Genomic DNA, 22,335 nt, shown 5'->3' on the forward strand with positions numbered 1-22,335 from the left:
TAAGGCCAGGCATGGTGGCTCATGCCTGTAATCCCAGTACTTTGGGAGGCCGAGGTGGGTGGATCATCTTACTTATTTATATCTCAAAATAAATAAATTAAATAAAAAATATTCATTTAAGTTTCCTCCATGTTTTTTCATGGCTTGCTAGGATCATTTCTTTTTGACACCAAATAATATTCCATTGTTTGGATATAGCACAGTTTATTCAGCTACTGAAAGACATCTTGGTCTTTTTTTTTTTTTTTTTTTTTTTTTGAGACAGAGTCTTGCTCTGTCACGCAGGTTGGAGTGCAATGGCATGATCTCGGCTCACCGCAACCTCTGCCTCCTGGGTTCAAGCGATTGTCTGCCTCAGCCTCCCAAGTAACTGGGATTACAGGCGTCCACCACCACACCCGGCTAATTTTTGTATTTTTAGTAGAGATGGGGGTTTCACCATGTTGGCCAGGCTGGTCTTGAACTCCCGACCTCGTGATCCGCCCACCTCAGCCTCCCAAAGTGCTGGGATTACAGGCCTGAGCCACTGTGCCCGGCTGGTAATAGTGTATTTCACTGTGTAAAAAAACAAAAAAACAAAAACAAATTGGGCAGGGGGTGGTGGCTCATGCCTATAATCCCAGCACTTTGAGAGGCCTAGGCAGGCAAATCACTTGAGGTCAGGAGTTCGAGGCCAACAGGCAAAACCCCATCAAAAAAATTAGCCTGGCATGATGTCAAGCGCTTGTGAGCCCAGCTACTCGGGAGGCTGATGCAGGAGAATTGCTTGAACACTGCAACAAGTGAGACTCTCTCTCAAACCAAATCAAACCAAACCAAACCAAACCAAACAAAACAAAAAACTATTAGAGGCCGGGCGCGGTGGCTCAGGCCTGTAATCCCAGCACTTTGGGAGGCTGAGGCGGGTAGATCACAAAGTCAGGAGCTCGAGACCAGCCTGGCCAACATAGTGAAACCCCGTCTCTACTAAAAATACAAAAAATTAGACGGGCGTGGTGGTACGCACCAGTAATCCCAGCTACTCGGGAGGCTGAGGCAGGAGAATCGCTTGAACCCGGGAGGGGGAAGTTGCGGTGAGCCACGATTGTGCCATTGCATGCACTCCAGCCTGGGCGACAGAGCAAGACTCCATCTCAAACAACAAACAAACAAACGAAGAAAAACTATTAGAGCCTGGGCAACATAGTGAAACCTTGTCACTACCCCCCACCCCCCAAAAAATTAGCCTGGGTGTAGTGGGATGCACCTGTAGTCCCAGCTACTTGGGATACTGAAGTGGGAGGATTGCTTGAGCCTGGGAGGTCGAGACTGCAGTGAACTGTGTTCGTGCCACCGCATTCCAGCCTGTGCGACAGAGCGAGACTCTGTCAAAACCTAACCAAACCAAAACAAAAAAAACCTATGATCCGGTTTCTTGAAGCAGATCCTATCGGGAACCATCAAGCCAGAACGGTAAGAAGTAGGAAGATGGTGCTTTTAGATCCACTACATTCCCAGGATCAAATGTAGAACAATATTTAGTCCCTAAAGTGATTCTCTTTTCATTATTGTTAACTGCGTGGTCGGTGCAACATGAAAAGGCCACAACTATGTGGAGGAAACACTTCTTAGAATATAACCCCAAAGGAGGCAATCGCTGCCTTAGACTTCCTAAAGATGTAAAGTACTATTAGATGCTTGGTGAAATCGCTCTCTGCGGCAGGTGCGACTAAGGCGCGGTCGCGAGGGAGGTCCGGGGTCAGCGCGCGCAGGCTGGGCGTCAGCGTTGGGGTGCTCGGTGGCTAGCAGGCCGCTCCGAGGCGGCGGGCCGGGGGCGGGGCCGGCGACGGGGAGCGGACTCCGCCCCCGGGGCGGGTCCAGCCGGGCCGCGGCGCGTCCCTGCGCCGCACGTGTGCGAGCCCGGCCGCCGGTGAGTCGGCTAGAGCGCGTATGATCCCAGTCGCCGAACGTGCTGCCTATGCCTGGTCGCCCTAGTCGCTGGCTCCTCCGAGTGGCCTTCGCCGCCCACCTGCGCCCCGACCAGAGCGCTGGCTACGTCGCCGTCCGGCCCACGCCGCGCTCGCGCTCCCAGGCTCTGGGTAAGTGCGCGGCCTCCCCGCGGCCGCTAGGGCTCCGCGGCCAGCTCCTTGGCCCGGCCCGGGCCCCAGCCCCAGGGCCCCGCCCCAAGAGGCAGTGCGGACTGGGAAGGCGGCCCCGCAGTGGTAGGAGCCCGCGGCGCCTCCATTATGGATCGCGTTCGCGGGAGCACGGTTGGAACCTGGCGGGTCCTGCGCTTCGGCGGTGCAGGCGCCGCTCTCCGCTCCCCACTTCCCTCTGCCTTCCACCCTGTGCCCGGCCGGTCGTCCGGAGGCGCCGCGCCCGCGCGCTCCCCTCCTCCCCGCGCGGCGCTATCAGCTGGGGCCCCCCTTCCCACTCCTCCCTTTCTTTGCCCGGGACGCTCCCTAAACTCTTGTTCCTCCGTCAGAGGAAAACTGGCTCCGAAGCCCTTCACGGTGCCATTGGTTCGCCGCGTCTGCCTTCTGTGGGTCCAGCCCACGTGTTCCACCCCTGTGTCCTGCGTCGCCGCTCACTGGGAGCCTACTAGGCGCCACGCGGGCTCTGGGGACTGCTGCTTTGTATGCATTTGCCAGAGTGGGAGTGAGCCGGCTGCAGAGTACTTTCGCCAGCCCTCAAGCTGGGTGAATGCTTAACGAATGGTTGGAGGTGCTGCTATGCAAGCTGAAACTCGAGTCCTCCTCGTGAACCCTTCGCAGAGGGGTTTATAAGCACATCTTCGTTGCCTGCCGAGTAGGGTTGGCAAAGACTTTAGGTTTTCAAATATTTGATCCCATCAGACCACTTTTTTTTTCCATTCCAAAAATAAAGGGTTACTAAGGTTCCCCGCACCCCCCCCTCCGCCCCATCCCCAAGCCTCTAATCATCTATTAAATGACTATGCCCCATTGGTCTGGGGGTGCCTTGACTATTGAGGGAATCTGTCGAAAATCAGACTACACCACCATTGAAAAGGGGATGGTTAGGCAATTATTATGTTCAAACGTTGAAAAGTAGCCAACAGTACGTACTTAACAACTCTTTGTGAACATGTTTTTGGTTTTTTTATTTTTATTTTTTCATTTTTTTGAGACAGAGTTTTGCTCTTGTTGCCCAGGCAAGAGTGCAGTAGCGTGATCATATCTCACTGCAGCTTTGAACTCCTGGGCTCAAGCAGTCCTCCCACCTCAGCTTCCCAAGTAGCTGGGACTATAGATAGGTGTGTGCCAACACACAGGGTCTCGCTGTGTTGCCCAGCCTGGCCTCAAACTCTGGCCTTAAGCAATCCTCCTGCTTTGACCTCCCAAAGTGCTGGAATTACAGGCTTGAGCCACCACACTCGGCCTTGAACATGTCTTTATTGATTTATTTTTTTAGACAGAGTCTCATTCCATCACCCAGGCTGGAGTGCAATGGCGCGATCTTGGCTCACTGCAACCTCCACCTCCTAGGTTCAAGCGATTCTCCTGCCTCAGCCTCCGGAGTAGCTGGGATTACACGTGCATGTCACCACGTCCAGCTAGTTTTTGCATTTTTAGTAGAGATAGGGTTTCACTATGTTGGCCAAGCAGGTCTTGAAGTTAAGACTTCAGGTGAACCATCCGGCCGAGCCTCCCGAAGTGCTGGGATTACAGGCGTGTGCCACCACACCCGGCCTTAAACGTGTCTTTTGATAGAGGCAGGGGCATGCATGTACTGTATTAATGAAACAGCATTTTTGCTTACCTAGGAAAGGAAGAGAACAATCCAACTGGTCATACTGTCGACTAAGTTTGCTCCGGTTTCTGGTCCTTTACACGTACTGTTTGGGCTGCTTGGAGCTCTCCTCACACACATCTTTTCCTGTCTGGTTCTTCCTTGTCTTTGCTCAGAAGTCTCCTCCTCAGACGAGACATCACTGAAGAGCACCCCTTTTACACTCAGCCCCTTACCCTGCTTTAATTCTTTGGAGCTTGCATGTCCTGAGATTAATTTTATTTTGTTCCCAGATTTATTTTCAAATGCATTGTAAGCTCCGTGAGGACAGGAAATTTACCCTTTTCCTCCAATGCCTACAACAATGCCAGACACATAGGACACTTGCTCAGTAAATATTTGCAGAATGAATGACCCTCATACACTTAATGATTTTGCATATTAGAATGCAATGTGTCTGCCAGGCCCGGTGACATCATGCCGGTAATCCCAGCACTCTGGGAGGCCGAGGCTGGCAACTTGTTTGAGGTCAGGTCAGAAGTTCGAGACCATCCTGGTCAACATGGTGAAACCCCCTCTCTACTAAAAATACAAAAATTAGCTGGATGTGGTAATTTTAGCCCACGCCTGTAATCCCAGCTACTCAGGAGGCTGAGGTAGAAGAATTGCTGCAACCCTGGAAGCGGAGATTGCAGTGAGCCAAGACTGCACCACTGCACTCCTGCCTGGGCGACAGAGGAAAACTCTGTCTCCAAAAAAAAAAAAATTAGTGTGTTCTCTGTGCTCTGGCCCTAAAGAAAATACTCACTATTGTGAGAGCTATAGAGATTACTGATAATTTGCAGGGGATGGAGGAAAGATGTATTTAGAAAATGAAAGTTGTGGATGGTTTTCAAAGATAATATGATAGAATTAAGACTAATGGCTGTTTTTGTAGGCTGGGTGCAGTGGCTCAGGCCTGTAATCCCAGCACTTTGGGAGACTGAGGCAGGTGAATCACAAGGTCAGGAGTTCGAGACAATCCTGGCTAACATGGTGAAACCCCATCTCTACTAAAAATACAAAAAATGGCCGGGCGCGGTGGCTCAAGCCTGTAATCCCAGCACTTTGGGAGGCTGAGACGGGCGGATCACGAGGTCAGGAGATCGAGACCATCCTGGCTAACACAATGAAACCCCGTCTCTACTAAAAATACAAAAAAATTAGCCGGGTGAGGTGGCGGGCGCCTGTAGTCCCAGCTACTCAGGAGGCTGAGGCAGGAGAATGGCGTAAACCCAGGAGGCGGAGCTTGCAGTGAGCCGAGATAGCGCCACTGCACTCCAGCCTGGGCGACAGAGCGAGACTCCGTCTCAAAAAAAAAAAAAAATTATCCTGGCTTGGTGGCAGGTGCGTGTAGTCCTAGCTACTCAGGAGGCTAAGGCAGAAGAATCTTGTGTACCCGAGAGGCAGAGGCTGTAGTGAGCCGAGATTGCGGCACTGCACTCCAGCCTGGGCAACAGAGTGAGACTGCATCTCAAAAAATAAATAAATAAATAATAAAAAAAGACTAATGGCTGTTTTTCTGTGTTTTTTTTTTTTTTGGAATAATTAATAAGGGACTGTTTGACCTGGGCAGTGGTGCACATCTGTAATCCCAGCTGAGGCAGGTGGATCGCTTGAGCTTAGGAGTTTGAGACCAGTGGGCAACATGGCAAAACCTTGTCTCTACAAAAAATACACAAATTAACTAGGCGTGGTGGCACATGCCTATAGTCCCAGTTACTTGGGTGGCTGAAGTGGGAGGATCACTTGAGCTGGGAGGTCGAGGCTGCATTGAGCCAAGATCATACCACTGCACTCCAGCCTGGGTAACAGAGTGTGACCCTGTCTCGAAAATAAATAAATAAACAAACAAGCATAGAAGAGACTGTTGTTAGTGTTATATTAAAATTTTGAGAGTACTAAACTTAATTTTTGTTATAGGTGTAGAGGATTTTATTTATTTATTTTTTGAGACAGGGTCTCTCTGTCACCCAGGCTAAAGTGTGGTGGCACCATCGCAGCTTACTGCAGCCTGGACCTCCTGGGCACAATGGATCCTCCCACCTCAGCGTCACAAGTAACTGGGACTACAGGTGCATGCCACCTTGCCCAGCTTATTTTTATTTATTTATTTTTTGAGACAGAATCTCCCTCTGTCACCCAGGCTGGAGTGCAGTGGCACGATCTTGACTCACTGCAACCTCCACCTCCCCAGTTCAGGTGATTCTGCTGTCTCAGCCTCCGGAGTAGCTGGGATTACAGGGGCGCACCACCATGCCTGGCTGATTTTTGTATTTTTAGTAGAGATGGGGTTTCTCCATGCTGGCCAGGCTGGTCTTGAATTCTTGACCTTGTGATATGCCCATCTTAGCCTCCCAAAGCGCTGGGATTACAGGCGTGAGACACCACACCCGGCTGCCTGGCTAATTTTTTAATTTTTTGCAGAGACAGGGTCACACTATGTTGTCCATGACTGGTCTCAAATTCTTGGTCTCAAGCCACCTGCCTGCCTGCATTTTTTTCAGAGATGAGGTCTCCCTCTGTTGCCCAGACTGGAGTGCAGTGGTGTGATCATAACTTACTACAGCCTTAAACTGGTCTCACACAATCCTCCTGCCTCAACCGCCCTGTTAGCTGGGACTACATGCACACATGCCCAGCTAAGAGTACTTTTTAAAGCTTAGTTGGTGAATCTAGTATTTTAATGAAAAGCGTTTTAAAATATTGTTAAAATTATACTATTTGTATTCTCACTTGTCTCATTCGGAGTACAGAGGAAACAAAAAAACATTTTAGCATTGCCTCCAAAGAAATGTGAAGGATTGGCCAGGCGTGGTGGCTCGTGCCTGTGATCCCAGCACTTTGGGAGGTCTAGGCGGTCAGATCACCTGAGGTCAGGAGTTCAAGACCAGCCTGGCCAACATGGTAGAAACCCTATCTCTACTAAAAATACAAAAATTAGCCAGGCGTGGTGGCACATGCCTGTACTCCCAGCTACTTCGGAGGCTGAGGCGGGAGGATCACTTGAACCCAGGAGGCGGAGGTTGCAGTGAGCAGAGATCACACCACTGCACTCCAGCCTAGGTAGCAGAGACTCCATCTCAAAAAAAAAAAAAGAAAAAAAGAAATGTCAAGGATTTTAAGTCTTGGGGAAGGTATCAGAGGAGTTCATTCTCTTCCTGGTTGTAGCATCAGGCTTTTGATCTATGGAGTTTTACTTGACTGTTAAGATACCATCATTACTCTCATGGATAGTGTATTTGTGCAGCATATTTTCTTACAATTTTTTCTTTTAAATATGTCAAAAAAAACTCATAAAACTGCCCTCTCCCCCGCTTTTCACATGTAGTAACTTTACGTCTTCATTCAAGGTAGAATGCTTGGGCTTTCCTGACTGCAAAACTGATTTCCTTGGACCTCTCACCTCGGGGTAGTCAGGATTGTTTTATCTTTCCAATTTAATTCTCTCAGACCTCTTCTGTGTTCATAAGATCCTCTCTCTCTCCTCTCTCCAACCCTCAATTTAAAAATTATATTCTAGGCCGGGCGCAGTGGCTCACTCCTGTAAGCCCAGCACTTTGGGAGGTCGAGGTGAATGGATCACCTGAGATCAGGAGTTCAAGACTAGCCTGACCAACATGGTGAAACCCTGTCTCTACTAAAAATACAAAAATTAGCTGGATGTGGTGGTGGGCACCTGTAATCCCAGCTACACGGGAAGCTGAGGCAGGAGAACCACTTGAACCCGGGAGGCAGAGGTTGCTGTGAGCTGAGATCGCGCCATTGCACTCCAGCTTGGGCAACAAGAGCAAAACTCTGTCTCAGAAAAAAAAAAAAAAAACACGGTTATATTCCATTTCAGCTTCCCTTTCTTGTAGTTCCTGCTTATGAAAATGACAGTAGTTTGAGTTTTGCCTTTCCTAGTCCAGAACTTTGAACAGTTCTTCTAGTAAATATGCTCTCAGCTTTTAGGCCTATAGGATAGAACTTAGAAAAATATATATTAAGTGATTTAAAAATCATTGGTACTATGTATGCTTTAATAATTAATTTGGGCTGGTCATGGTGGCTCACGCCTGTAATCCCAGCACTTTAGGAGGCCAGGGTGGGTGGATCACTTGAGGGCAGGAGTTTGAGACCAGCCTGGCCAACCTGGTAAAACCTTGTCTTGACTAAAAATACAAAAATTAGTCCAGGTGCGGTGGCTCACACCTGTAATCCCAGCACTTTACGAGGCTGAGGTGGGCAGATCACCAGGTCAGGAGTTTGAGACCAGCCTGACCAACGTGGTGAAACCCCGTCTCTACTGAAAATACAAAAAATTGGCTTGGTGGCAGGCGCCTGTAATCCCAGCTACTCAGGAGGCTGAGGCAGGAGAATCGTTTGAACCCAGGAAGTGGAGGTTGCAGTGAGCCGAGAACACGCCACTGCACTCCAGCCTGGGCGACAGAATGAGACCCTGTCTCAATAAATAAATAAATAAAAATAAAATAAAATAGTTAGCTGGGCCCAGCTACTCAGGAGGCTGAGGTGTGAAAGTTGCTTGAACTCAGGAGTTGGCGGTTGCAGTGAGCTGAGATTGTGCCACTGCACTCCAGCCTGGGCAACAGCAAGACTCTGTGTCAAAAAAAATTAATTTGTCTGTGGTAGGGCCATTGACTTAAATAATGAAAAATGTAATTTCATTTGAAATTTAAAAGTGAGTTTAGTTAATGATCTTGTCTTTGCAGTTAGATATGTCAAGAAAAAGAGATCAGACAAATGTCCACAAATATCAAGAAAAAGACTGGCAATTAAAGGCCTGTTGTCAACCTAAAATAATTAAAAGCGTCAGAATCTAGTATAAAGAGAAATTTTTCAAGTGCACAGTTTGAGGATGTCCCACCTAGAAACACCAGTTCTAAAGTAATAGAGTCAAAGTTCTGAAGTAGGAAAGTTTCAGTTTTGTATAGGCAGAGACAGGAGTTTTTAGCAGGATTACAACATTTTTCATACAGGGTTGGCACGTAGTTACTGCAATTTGATTGGTTATAGGCAGTGTTTCTTTTTGGGGAGAGTACATTGGGGAAGGTGTAATAGTTACGGGTTTTCTGTCATATGGTTTGAGCATAAGCAGGACACCAAAGGGAAAGTTCCTCTCTAATAAGGGTCGTTAATTAAGAATTTTTAGTCATTGTATAGAACAGGAAAAATGAAAGTGAGCCAATCTGTAATCTGAGAAACAGAAATGGTAACCATATGTGACTCAGATAATGGTCACATCTCTCTCAAGGCTTAAAAACTGTTTTGGGGATTCCTACAGCTTTTAGATTCTGTTTCTTTTTTCTTTTCTTTTTTTTTTTTTTGAGACAGAGTCTCGCTCTGTTGCCCAGGCCTGGAGTGCAGTGGCACCATCTTGGCTCACTGCAACCTCTGCCTCCCAGGTTCACGTTGTTCTCCTGCCTCAGCCTCCGGAGTAGCTGGGACTACGGGCGCCCGTCATCAAGCCCAACTAATTTTTTGTATTTTTAATAGAGAGGGGGTTTCACTGTGTTAGCCAGGATGGTCTCGATCTCCTGACCTTGTGATCCGCCTGCCTCGGCCTCCAGAGTGCTGGGATTACAATGAGCCACCGCACCCGGCCAGATTCTGTTTATGTTCATACTGTTTATTTGGTGCCATTGGCAGTGTTTGAGGATCTCTTAAAATTCAATGGTACTTCAAAGAGAGAACCACGTTTAATTATTAGCCCAGAAAACAAGAAACAGAAGTTTTTGTTTTTTTTTTTTAAGATGAAGTCTCGCTCTCATCCCCCAGGCTAGAGTGCGATGGGTAGCTGGGGTTACAGGCACCTGCCACCACGCCCAGCTAATTTTTGTATTTTTAGTAGAGATGAGGTTTCATCTTGTTGGGCAGGCAGGTCTCAAACTCTTGACCTCAGGTGATCCGCCTGCCTTGGCCTTCCAAAGTGCTGGGATTACAGGCGTGAACCACTGCGCCCGGCCCGCTTTTTTTCTTTTTTTAAACTTCTCTGGACGCAACAATACAGTTCTGCTGTGTAAATCATCCATAATAACTATTAAGGACTAATAGTTGAATAAGAGGAGCTATTACAGACCTTTGGCCAAGTCATCATGTTTTACTTTCACAAGAAACAGGCTTCGAGAGGTTAAGTCACCCACTTAGTAAATGGCAAAACCTAGATCTGGCTCCAAGATTGTTGAGAGGGGGAGGCCTGATGTTTTTTCTGCATAAGGGAAGGAGGTGAATATTTTGCTGACTGTGAATTCCCTGTGCCAAACTGTGTGAATGGCTGTTACTGGCCACTCTTTCTTCCTTGCTGAGAGTTCTGGCCTCTGGAAGGGCATCAGGATCTCCTGGTAGAGCTGTGATGCCAGCTGGGAAGTTTGTGTGGTCTTTGGGGAGCCATTGCAGGTTTTTGGTAAGGGCGTGTGTGACACAGTGTGATGAGTGCCCACAGGTCATCTCCACTGGGACGTCTCCCCAGGTACCTGCGACACCACAGGACTATGGGTGGGCTCATATTCCAACGCCTGCTCTTCTTTCTGGGGCCCTCATATCAGAAGACCACCACTGTCCCCAAGGATGGACACTCGAGTCATCCTGAAGTCTTTTCCTCCCCCATTGTCACCTTCTCCTGTCCGTGCTACTACTTCCTAAATGTTCTTGAAAGTTGCCTTTTTCTATCTCCCTTGCTTCAGCCTTAGATCAGATTATATTAATTTCTTGCCTAGATTACAGCTGTACCCTCTTACCTGGTCTTACTGCCTAACCCCAGTTTCTCTTCAAAGGGGTGCCACAGAATCTTAGTAAATTACAAATCCAGTGCTGGTCTGGTTTTCAGGATGTACTTCCTCCTTGTAGCCTCCTGTGGCCTCCACCCCCTCCCGAGCTGTAACCCCAGACTCTCTTTGTATGTCTAACCCCCACAGTGGGTGATGAGTTCTTTTGCTCTTCCAGCACTCTGTGAGCTCCCACGCCCCCATACCTTTGCACATGCTGTACCTGTGACCCCAAATGCCCTTCTCCTGCTTTTCCTTCCTCTTCCTCACGCCACAAAATTTGACCCAGGCGTTGTAGTCTTTGGTTAGGTTTTGTGTTCAGCGTGTTCTCCTGGTCCTTGTGTAAGCCCTGTCCATTTTTGTCTCCTTCACTTGTACAAAACTTCTGAGGGTAGTTTTGTTGCTGTAAGGTGAGAGTGAAATCGTATCAGCATTTCATAAACCAGCATTCTTTTTTTAACTACACCTGTTCAGGACAAAGAATAAGTGCTTTCTTCTTTAAATTAAGTATACTTTTCTGTAACTACAGTTGGGGTCTACTTCTTTTCCAGTTTCAGTTTCTTCCATTTTCTGTATTTAATTTCTTGTCTTTCAAAGGAAATTTTTTTTTTTTTTTTTTTTTTTTTTTTTTTTTTGAGACGGTGTCTCCCTCTGTCACTGAGGTTGGAGTGCAGCGGTGCAGTCTTGACTCACTGCAACCTCCGCCTCCCAGGTTCAAGTGATTCTCCTGCCTCAGCCTCCTGAGTAGCTGGGATTATAGGCGTGTGCCACCATGCCTGGCTAATTTTTTGTATTTTTGGTGGAGACAGGGTTTTACCATGTTGGTCAGGCTGGTCTCAAACTCCTGACCTTGTGATCCACCCACCTCAGCCTCCCAAAATGCTGGGATTACAGGCGTGAGCCACTGTACCCGGCCACCAGAAATTGTTTTAACTGATATTTTTTTCAATCCCTTCTCTCCTATTTTTTGTAGCTGTCATGATACTTTGTTTTGTTTTGTTTTGTTTGAGATGGAGACTCACTCTGTCGCCTAGGCTGGAGCACAGTAGCATGATCTTGACTCAGTGCAACCTCTGTCTCCTGGGTTCAAATGATTCTCCTGCCTCAGCCTCCCAAGCAGCTGAGATTACAGGTGTGTGCCCTCACACCCAGCTAATTTTTGTATTTTTTAGTAGAGAGAGGTTTCACCAATCTGGTTGGCCAATCTGGTCTCGAACTTCTGAACTCAGGTGATCCACCCACCTCAACCTCCCAAAGTGCTGAGATTTCAGGCGTGAGCCACCGTGCCTGGCCTAAGCCACAGTGCCCAACCACTTTTTTTTTTTTTTTTAATGAAAATTTATTCTTAAGTGTACAACAGGCTCCAAGACCATACTTCAACTAGCTATAGGTGGCAAAAGATGTTATGGCAGGGAATACAGATGTTTAAACAGGAATGGGACCAGGTGCACTGGCTCATGCCTGTAATCTCAGCACTTTGGGAGGCCGAGACCAGTCTGGCCAACATGGTGAAACCCCATCTCTACTAAAAATACAAAAAATTAGCTGGGCATAGTGGCGGACGCCTGTAATACCACCTACTAGGGAGGCTGAGGCAGGAGAATCTCTTGAACTTGGGAGGCGGAGGTTGCAGTTGAGCCAAAGACTCCGCCACTGCACTCCAGGCCTAGGTGACAGAGTGAGACTCCATCTCAAAAAAAAAAAAAAAAAAGGAATGGAACCAAGGGTCACCTTCGCCTCAAATACAAGGAACAGCTGGCTTTTTGCTGGATTTCTTAATACCACCTGTGACCAGGAGGCCCTTCCCTGTCGCTTTTAGCCCAGGGAGTTTCTTCTACTCCTCTTTTATTCTATTTGAAAGACTTATCTTCCTTGTCCATCTTCTTGGCCACTTCCTGAACTATTTTAGGGGCTCCTTGACACCGTGAGCCATGTAAGCACACTGTCCCTGCGGTCCTAGCTCACTTACCCTCCCGTCATAATCCTTTTTTGCTTTTACTGTTTGAATGTACTTGTTTTATGATTTTTCTTTTTGTCCTTGATTTTAGACAACAGGGTTAAGATCAAATATGGTTTCTTAAAATTTTTTTTTTTTTTTTTTTTTTGAGACGGAGTCTCGCGCTGTGTCACCCAGGCTGGAGTGCAGTGGCGCGATCTCGGCTCACTGCAAGCTCCGCCTCCCAGGTTCACGCCATTCTCCTGCCTCAGCCTCCGAGTAGCTGGGACTACAGGCGCCCGCCACCACGCCCGGCTAGTTTTTTGTATTTTTAGTAGAGACGGGGTTTCACCATGTTAGCCAGGATGGTCTCGATCTCCTGACCTCGTGATCCACCCGCCTTGGCCTCCCAAAGTGCTGGGATTACAGGCTTGAGCCACCGCGCCCGGCCAGTAAATTGTTCCTTCCCTGACCGGGAATCGAACCCGGGCCGCGGCGGTGAGAGCGCCGAATCCTAACCACTAGACCACCAGGGAAGCTAAAATTTTGTTAATCATCATTATTATTTTTCTGTAGAAGCTTATATAGGTGGCTTTCTTGTTTACCATGCCTTGGAGAAATAACGTATTTATTTTCTGCTCATTTGCATTATTTATGGATATGTTAACTAGGTTCATCAGTATGTTAACTTCAGTATCTTGTATATAATTAACAGAAAAAGTTTTTATCCTTATTTTACCAAGAGCATCAACTTAGGCCAGACATGGTGGCTCACGCCTTAAATCCCAGCACTTTGGGAGCCCAGTGTCGGGAGGTCACTTGAGGTCAGGAGTTCGAGAGCAGCCTGGCCAACATGGTGAACCCGTCTCTACCAAAAATTACAGAAATTAGCCAGGCGTGGTGGTACATGCCTATGATCCCAGCTACCCGGGAGGCTGAGGTGGGAGGATCGCTTGAGCCCAGGAGGTAGAGGTTGCAGTGAGCTGAGATGGTGCCACTGCTCTAAAGCCTGGGCAACAGAGTGAGACCCTGTCTCAAAAATAAAATTAAAATTTGCCATTTTAACCACATGTACAGTTCAGTAGTGTTAAGTATATTCACATTGTTAGACAATCACTATCCAGAACTTTTCATCTTGCAGAAGTATATCTCTATAACCTCCCCATTCCTTTTTTTAATGTGGTATGGCATAGGTATGGCTTTCATGTCAGTAAGAGTGGTTATACAATATTTTATTTTATTATTATTACTATTTTTTTTTGAGATGCAGTTTTGCTCTTGTTGCCCAGGCTGGAGTGCAAAGGCGCAATCTTGGCTCACCACAACCTCCACTCCTGGTTTCAAGTGATTCTCCTTCCTCAGTCTCCTGAGTAGCTGGGATTACAGGCATGTGCCACCATGCCCGGCTAATTTTGTATTTTTAGTAGAGACAGAGTTTCTCCATGTTGATCAGGCTGGTCTCGAACTCCCGACCTCAGGTGATCCGCCTGCCTCATCCTCCCGAAGTGTTGGGATTACAGGCGTGAGCCACTGCTCCCGGCCACAATATTTAAACAGTTTTTCGAAAGGATAATACATATGTATCAAACAAGCTTCAAATGATACAAGTATGTTAATGAGTGAGAACAGCAAATTTCCCACCTCTGTCCCCAGCCACCACTTCTAGACCCTCTCTTAGAGGTAACTACCTTTCCCAGTTTCTTGTCAATGTTGCTACATATCGTTCAGTTTATGTACCCAAGCTTCATTGCTTTTAATGTTTTGCTAATATAAAAGCACTGTGGCCAGGCACGGTGGCTCACACCTGTATTCCCAATACTTTGGGAGGCCGAAGTGCGAGCATTGCTTGAGCCCAGGAGTTCAAGACCAGCCTGAGCAATAATAGCAAGACCTAGTCTTTACAGAAAAATAAAAATTAAAAAACTAGCCAGGTTTGGTGGCATGCTGCTGTAGTCCCAGCTGCTGGGGAGGCTGAGGCAGGAAGATTGCTTGAGCCCAGGAGTTGGAGTTTGCAGTGAGCTGTGATCATGCCACTGCACACCAGACTGGGTGAAAGAGCCAGACCTTGTCACTGAAAAAAGGAAAAAAGTATGGAGATGAATATCCTTAGAGCTCAAACTGTAAGCATTTTCTTAATTATTTTCTTAAGATAAATCCCTAAAAGTAGTATTATTGGGTCAAAAAGCATACATATATATATTTTTTTGGAATGAGGTTTCGCTTTTGTTGCCAAGCTGGAGCGCAGTGTCGCAATCTCAGCTCACTGCAACCTCTGCCTCCTGGGTTCAAGTGATTCTCCTGCCTCAGCCTCCTGAGTAGGTGGGATTACAGGTGCCCGTCACCATGCCTGGCTAATTTTTGTATATTTAGTAGAGATGGGGTTTCACCATATTGACCAGGCTGGTCTTGAACTTCTGATCTCAGGTGATCTACCCGCCTCGGCCTCCCAAAGGGCTGGGATTACAGGTGTGAGCCGCCACGCCTGGTGAGCATACATTTTTTTTTTTTCTTTTTTGAGACGGTGTTTTCCTCTGTCACCAGGCTGGAGTGCAATGGTGTGATCTCTGCTCGCTGCAACCTCCTCCTCCTGGGTTCAAGCGATTCTCCTGCAAGTAGCTGGGACTACAGGCAGGTGCCACCACACCCAGCTAGTTTCTGTATTTTTAGTAGAGATGGGGTTTCACCATGTTGGCCAGGATGGTCTCGATATCTTGACCTTGTGATCCGCCCGCCTCAGCCTCCCAAAGTACTGGGATTACAGGTGTGAGCCACCGTGCCTGGCCCCAGCATACATATTTTTGAGGCTTGTGATGCACACTGTCAAATTCCATGCAGAAAGTATTATGGCGAGTTTCTGTCCCACAAAAAGTATATGCTAACATCAGGAAGAATTATTTCTATAAATGATTTTTAGGATCCTATGAACAACATCAACTATGCCTTTATCTGCTGAAACCAACTTCTTTCCTTTTTCTTTTGTCTTTTTTTTTTTTAGACGATGTCTCACTTTGTCACCCAGGCTGGAGTGAAGTGACACGATCTCAACTCACTGCTACCTCTGCCTCCCAGGTTCAAGCGATTCCCCTGCCTCAGCCTCCCAAGTAGCTGGGACTATAGGTGCCTACCACCACACCCAACTAATTTTTAGTAGAGTTGAGATTTCACCATGTTGGCCAGGCTGGTCTTGAACTTGTGACCTCAAGTGATCCGCCTGCCTTAAGCTCCCCCAAAGTGCTGGGATTACAGGTTTGAGCCACTGCGCCTGGCCTGAAACCAGCTTTTATATAGGTAATTGTTACTTTCTACTCTTCCCTAACAGGTTTTCTTAAATGTTTTCTTGGAGCCTTAAAGATGGAGATGACAGAAATGACTGGTGTGTCGCTGAAACGTGGGGCCCTGGTTGTCGAAGATAATGACAGTGGGGTCCCAGCTGAGGAGACAAAAAAACAGAAGCTGTCGGAATGCAGTCTAACCAAAGGTCAAGTTGGGCTACAGAATGACTTTCTGTCCATCAGTGAAGACGTGCCTGGGCCTCCTGACACTGTCAGTACCGGGAAAGGTGGAAAGAATTCTGAGGCTCAGTTGGAAGACGAGGAAGAGGAGGAGGAAGATGGACTTTCAGAGGAGTGCGAGGAGGAGGAATCAGAGAGTTTTGCAGACATGATGAAGCATGGACTCACTGAAGCTGACGTAGGCATCACCAAGTTTGTGAGTTCTCATCAAGGGTTCTCAGGAATCTTAAAAGAAAGGTACATTTAGTTTATATATAAAGTTATTTTGATTGTATTAGATTTCTTTAGAAAGAAATTAACTTTATATTCTTTCTCTTAGCTTTCTGTCTCCAAGGATTGTTTATACTGCTGGTCAAAAGGAATGGATAGGATGAAGGAAACCTACCTGAATAAATAGCCTTGGATTTTAAAATTTTAATTAATTAATTTTTTCCCTTTTTTTGAGAGACGGTCTCACTCTGTCACCCAGGCTGGCATGCAGTGATACAATCATGCTTCAAATAAATCCATTCATGAAGGCGCAGTGGGTCACGCCTGTTATCCCAGCATTTTGGGAGGCCAAGGCGGGTGGATCACTTGAGGTCAAGAGTTTGAGACCAGCCTGGTCAACGTGGTGAAACCACATCTATACTAAAAATATGAAAATTAGCCGGGCGTGGTGATGGGCACCTGTGGTCCAAGCTACTCGGGAGGCTGAGGCGAGAGAATTGCTTGGAGGTGGGAGGTGGAGGTTGCAGTGAGCTGAGATCATATCACTGCGTTCCAGCCCGGGCAACAGAGCCAGACTCCGTCTCAAAAAAAAAATATATATATATATATATATATAAGTAGATAAATAAATTCATTAAATGGTTTCAGGTTTTCTCCTGAGTTTGTTTTATAATCTTAAACTCTTTTTTCATTTGAATGTGCCACAACTATGATAGAAGAAGGTAGTCTTTGGGGCCAGGTGGATCCCAGTGTGAAGTTCGCTACTTAATAGTTACTTAGCCTCTCTGAACCTCAGCATCCTCATTTAAAAAATAGATCAGGCCAGGCACGGTGGCTAACGCCTGTAAGCCCAGCACTTTGGGAGGCCGAGGCAGGCAGATCACTTGAGATCAGGAGTTCAAGACCAGCCTGGCCAACATGGTGAAACCCCATCTTTACTAATAGTACAAAAATTGGCCTGGCATGATGGCACGCGCCTGTAACTCCAGCTAGTTGGTAGGCTGAGGCAGGAGAATCACTTGAACCCGGGAGGCGGAGGTTGCAGTGAGCTGAATTGAGTCACTGCACTCCAGCCTGGGCAACAAAGCAAGACTGTCTCAAAAAAAAATAAAATAAAATAGGGCCAGGCGCAGTGGCTCACGCCTGTAATCCCAGCACTTTGGGAGGCTGAGCAGGTGGATCACTAAGTCAGGAGATCGAGACCATCCTGGCTAACACAGTGAAACCCTGTCTCTACTAAAAATACAAAAAATTAGCCGAGCGTGGTGGTAGGCGCCTGCAGTCCTAACTACTCGGGAGGCTGAGGCAAGAGAATGGCATGAACCCTGGAGGCGGAGCTTGCAGTGAGCCAAGATCACGCCACTGCCCTCCAGCCTGGGCGACAGAGCGAGAATCCATCTAAAAAATCAATAAATAAAAATAAATAAATAAAATAAAATAAAATTTAAAAATGGATCATATTACCACATTGGGGTTGTTGAGGATTTTGAATAATGCATATAAAATATTTAACATAGAGGTAAGCTTCAGGCTAGTTCATGATAGACTTACTGGGTTCTGATTGAATTAACCATACACCATATTTTGTAATTTAATGTAGTGTGGACTCTCTGAATAGTCATAGGGTAATGTTAATAAGCTTTTGTTTTTGCATTTCTCTGGAAGAATATTCTAGAAGCTAAGAGGGTCTTTTCTTTAAGTTCTCGTATAAAACTTGAGCCAAGGCATGGTTCGGCATTCATTAAGAAACCAAAAAAGGCCAGGTGTGGTGATTCATGCCTATAATCCCAGCACTTTGGGAGGCCAAGGCGGAAGGATCAGTTGAGGTCAGGAATTTGAGACCAGCCTGGCCAAAATGGTGAAACCCCATTTCTACTAAAAATATAGAAATTAGCTGGGCGTAGTGGCACGTACCAGTAATCCCAGCTAGTCGGTAGGCTGAGGCAGGAGAATCACTTGAACCCAGGACGCAGAGGTTGCAATAAGCAGAGATCGAGCCACTGCACTCCAGCTTGGGCAACAGAGCAAGACTCCATCTCAAAACAAACAAAACACACCCCAGAAAAAATAACTCCATGTGATTTTGCACTGAATTTTTTTTTTTTTTTTTTTTTTTTTTTTTTTTTTTTTTTTGAGAAGGAGTGTCGCTCTGTTGCCCAGGCTGGAGTGCAGTGGCCAGATCTCAGCTCACTGCAAGCTCCACCTCCCGGGTTTACGCCATTCTCCTGCCTCAGCCTCCCGAGTAGCTGGGACTACAGGCACCCGCCACCTCACGGCTAGTTTTTTGTATTTTTAGTAGAGACGGGGTTTCACTGTGTTAGCCAGGATGGTCTTGATCTCCTGACCTCGTGATCCGCCCGTCTCAGCCTCCCAAAGTGCTGGGATTACAGGCTTGAGCCACCGCGCCCGGCTGAAGTTTTTTTTTAATTCCTTGTTTTGCACAGTAGTAAGGCTTACCGTTGATCAAGTTTATCCTAAAATTAATGGAAAACAGGATGTTAATTATCTGAAAGTTCATGTTTTCTTTTCATCAGATACTCCGACTTCGTTGTTCATGAAATAGGAAAAGATGGACGGATCAGCCATTTGAATGACTTGTCCATTCCAGTGGATGAGGAGGTAGAAGTAGCTCTTTAGCAAATGTCACCTTCTGTATAAAAATAGCACTTCCTAGAGATTTAGAAATTTAGAGCTTTACTAAACTTGAATTCTGTGTATGATTCATTGTGAGTTCTCATGGTTCTTTTAAAGGACCCTTCAGAAGACATATTTACAGTTTTGACAGCTGAAGAAAAGCAGCGATTGGAAGAGCTCCAGCTCTTCAAAAATAAGGAAACCAGTGTTGCCATCGAGGTAAATAATGCAAAAATATATGAAAAATTTTTTAGGATTTTAGTTGCTTTTTGGGTGGATGTTAAGTGTTTATGGAAAAAATTACAATGGTTAACAAAGGGTGACTTTGCTCTATTGGATCTAAAGGGTATTACACTAAAAACTTTTTTTATTGAGGCAAATAACTAGTATCCCAGATAAACTGTAGCCCCCCAAAAGTTACATTTTTGTTTAAAAACATTTTTATTTGGGTACAGTGTTACATGCTACTCTGAAGTCCTAGCTACTCTGAAGGCTGAAGCCAGAGGTTTATTTGAGCCCAGGAATTGAATACTAGCCTGGACAACATAGTGAAACACCATCTCTGAAAAAAAATTTAGGGACCACAAATTAACAACAACATATGTTGTTTAGAATCACAGAGTAACAATTGTACCATGTCTCTTGTAACAGGACCACCATTTGCTGCCTGTCAGGTGTGTCACCCAGGTCAGATTCTGGCTTCAGCAGCTTCTTGGTCTCAGTTGGGACTCTGGGAAGGGGAAAAAATGGGGAAAGGAAGTAGGGGAGCATTTATTTGCTCATCCTGGGTTGATTCTGCTGTTTGAAGAAAAGAAGAGCTCAGCTACTAAACAGAATAGTAAATGTTGTTGTTAAAACTTTTGTTCGCTGGGCACGGTGATTCACACTTGTAATCCCAGCACTTTGGGAGGCCAAGGTGGGTGGGTCACTTGAGGTCCGGAGTTTGAAACCAACCTGGCCAACATGGCAAAACCCCATCTCTACTAAAAATACAAAAAAATTGCTGGGCATGGTAGCGCGGGTCTGTAGTCCCAGCTACTTGGGAGGGTGAGGCAAGAGAATCATTTGAACCTAGGAGACAGAGGTTGCAGTGAGCGGAGATCATACCGCTGCACTCCAGCCTGGACGACAGAGCGAGACTCCATATCAAAAAAAAAAAAAAATTATGTTAAATTAATTTTGTACTACATTTTAATGTTACGGGGTTTTTGGTTGTCTGAAATTTCCCCTCCCATCACTTCTACTTAGTAAGTGTACTACAACTTTTCAGAATTCATTATCTGCCCCTTGTCTCCCTCCCCACCTGAGCTTTCCAAAAGTGTGTGGTATTGCAATGTTAGAAATCTTCAATTACTGACAAAATCTTTAGACAAAACCTTTAGCAATGCCAAGAAGAAAATTTCTGGCAGATTTCTAGAGCAATCCAGAAGGATGGTCCAGGTTTCCTTTGCTTGAACAATGCAGAGGTTTATCTTAGGCTTATAATATGTATTTTTGTATACATGTGGTAATATTTACTATTGTCTTAAAAACTGAGGTTTTCCCATCTCCTGAAAGTCTTTATGTTTAAAAGGCATAAACTATGGGCAAGTTTCCTCATTTGTAAAATGAAGATGAAGGACTTTCTGAGTTTTTGAGGTCTAAACATGTATTCATATACACAAACTATCATTCTCCGTGCTATCAGTAATTTCAGATCTAGACTTTTTGCTCTGAAGAAGTCATTTACCTGTAATTGTAATGTAGTTCGGTGGTTTTTTTTCATTTTTTATTTTCTTGAAGTATCATCAAGTTGCTGGGCGCGGTGGCTCACGCCTGTAATCCCAACACTTTGGGAGGCCGAGGCAGGTGTATCACCTAAGGTCAGGAGTTCGAGATCAGCCTGACCAACATGGAGAGACCCCATCTCTACTAAAAATACAAAAAATTATCCGGGCGTGGTGGCATGTGCCTGTAATCCCAGCTACTCAGGAAGCTGAGGCAGGAGAATCACTTGAACCCAGGAGGTGGAGGTTTCAGTGAGCCAAGATTGTACCATTGCACTCCAGACTGGGTAACAAGAGCGAAACTCCGTCTCAAAAAAAAAAAAAAGTTTCGTCAAGTTTAGCTAGTAGCAGTTGCAGTGTATCTTGATGTTTTCAGCTTGCAGGTTACAACCCATTAATGGGTCATGAAATCAGTTTAGTAGTGGATCTCAACCAGCATTTTTAAAAAATGAAATAAAATAAGGGCTGGGCACAGTGGCTCAGGCGTGGAATTCCGGCACTTTGGGAAGCTGAGGTGGGCAGATCGCTTGAATTTGGGAGATCGAGACCAGCCTGGGCAACATGGCGAAACGCCATCTATACAAAACATAAAAAAATTAGCTGGGGCCGGGCGTGGTGGCTCAAGCCTGTAATCCCAGCACTTTGGGATGCCAAGACGGGCGGATCACGAGGTCAGGAGATCAAGACCATCCTGGCTAACACGATGAAACCCCGTCTCTACTAAAAAATACAAAAAAACTAGCCAGGCAAGGTGGCGGGTGCCTGTAGTCCCAGCTACTCGGGAGGCTGAGGCAGGAGAATGGCATGAACCCCGGAGGCAGCCGAGATCCGGCCACTGCACTCCAGCCTGGGCGACAGAGCGACACTCCTTCTCAAAAAAAAAAATTAGCTGGGCATGGAGGCACATGCCTGTAGTTCCAGCTACTGGAGAGGCTGAGATAGGAGGATGGCTTGAGCCTGAGAGGCAGAGGTTGCAGTGAGCCAAGGTCGCATCACTGCACTCCAGCCTGGGTGACAGAGCCAGACCCTGTCTCAAAAAATATATATTATAATAACAATAAAATAGAAAATATTTGTGCATTGCAAATAGTAAGTATCAATCTTACTTTGTGAATTTTTTTTCGATTCTTAAAATAGGCATATATATACACATTTATGGTTATGTTTAGTAAAGAGGGAAAATGTCTCAGTATGAGATGCACTCACAAACTGAAAATATCATGTAACTAGTGCGTTTATATCATGTTGATTTTACTGTGAACCCATGTGCTAGAACTTCATTATAAAATAATTTAGAATAGAATTCAATAGGAAGCAGCTGTAGGTTGGATTCTTCTAAGGACTGAGCTTCTGACATACCAAAAGGCCTAGCTTTGCCTGCATTTTCATGTAGGAGCCTAAGGTGTCTGTCCAGCAGAGACCCTGAGAGGGAGCATCTGGGTTGGTGGCTCCTGGGTTTGACAGCCTGGATTTCAAATCCAGCTCTACCACCTTCCAGCTATATAGCCGTAGACACAATTCCTCACTTCTAAATAGATATAATGGTGTTATGATGGAGAGATTACAAAGGTTAAATAAAATGATGACCGAAGTACTTTGTACAGTGTCTGGCAGATGGATGTGCTCCATCAACAGGCTCCCAGGATTTGCAATATTGGGAAGCTCTGAAATATTTCTGAGACTGGGCATGGTGGCTCACGCCTGTAATCTCAGCACTTTGGAAGGCCGAGACAGATGGATCACCT

The 22,335-nt window shown here is 46.1% G+C and overlaps 1 protein-coding gene and 1 non-coding gene across 8 annotated transcripts in view; one reads left to right on the forward strand and one right to left on the reverse strand.

The window, feature by feature from the left end:
• Positions 1–1,857: 1,857 nt before the first annotated feature.
• Positions 1,858–22,335, forward strand: part of LOC105475330 (pseudouridine synthase 7) — a 78,282-nt gene continuing 57,804 nt past the window's right edge. For 3 of the 7 annotated variants that reach the window (XM_011730488.3, XM_011730487.3, XM_071094717.1), the window contains exons 1-4: positions 1,882–2,078; positions 15,788–16,217; positions 18,725–18,809; positions 18,942–19,043. In XM_011730488.3, coding sequence (XP_011728790.1) covers positions 1,958–2,078; positions 15,788–16,217; positions 18,725–18,809; positions 18,942–19,043 — 738 coding nt within the window. In that variant the 5' untranslated portion in view covers positions 1,882–1,957. Of the gene's footprint in view, positions 2,079–15,463; positions 15,538–15,568; positions 15,586–15,787; positions 16,218–18,724; positions 18,810–18,941; positions 19,044–22,335 lie in introns of those variants that run through there. The other 4 variants (XM_071094714.1, XM_011730486.3, XM_011730485.3 and 1 more) reach the window with 4 other exon arrangements.
• On the reverse strand, positions 12,933–13,004 carry TRNAE-CUC (transfer RNA glutamic acid (anticodon CUC)). Its single transcript has one exon. It is a non-coding gene; the product is annotated as a tRNA-Glu (tRNA).

The sequence above is a fragment of the Macaca nemestrina genome, chromosome 4, assembly GCF_043159975.1.
Source record: "Macaca nemestrina isolate mMacNem1 chromosome 4, mMacNem.hap1, whole genome shotgun sequence".
In the NCBI taxonomy this organism is placed as follows: domain Eukaryota; kingdom Metazoa; phylum Chordata; class Mammalia; order Primates; family Cercopithecidae; genus Macaca; species Macaca nemestrina.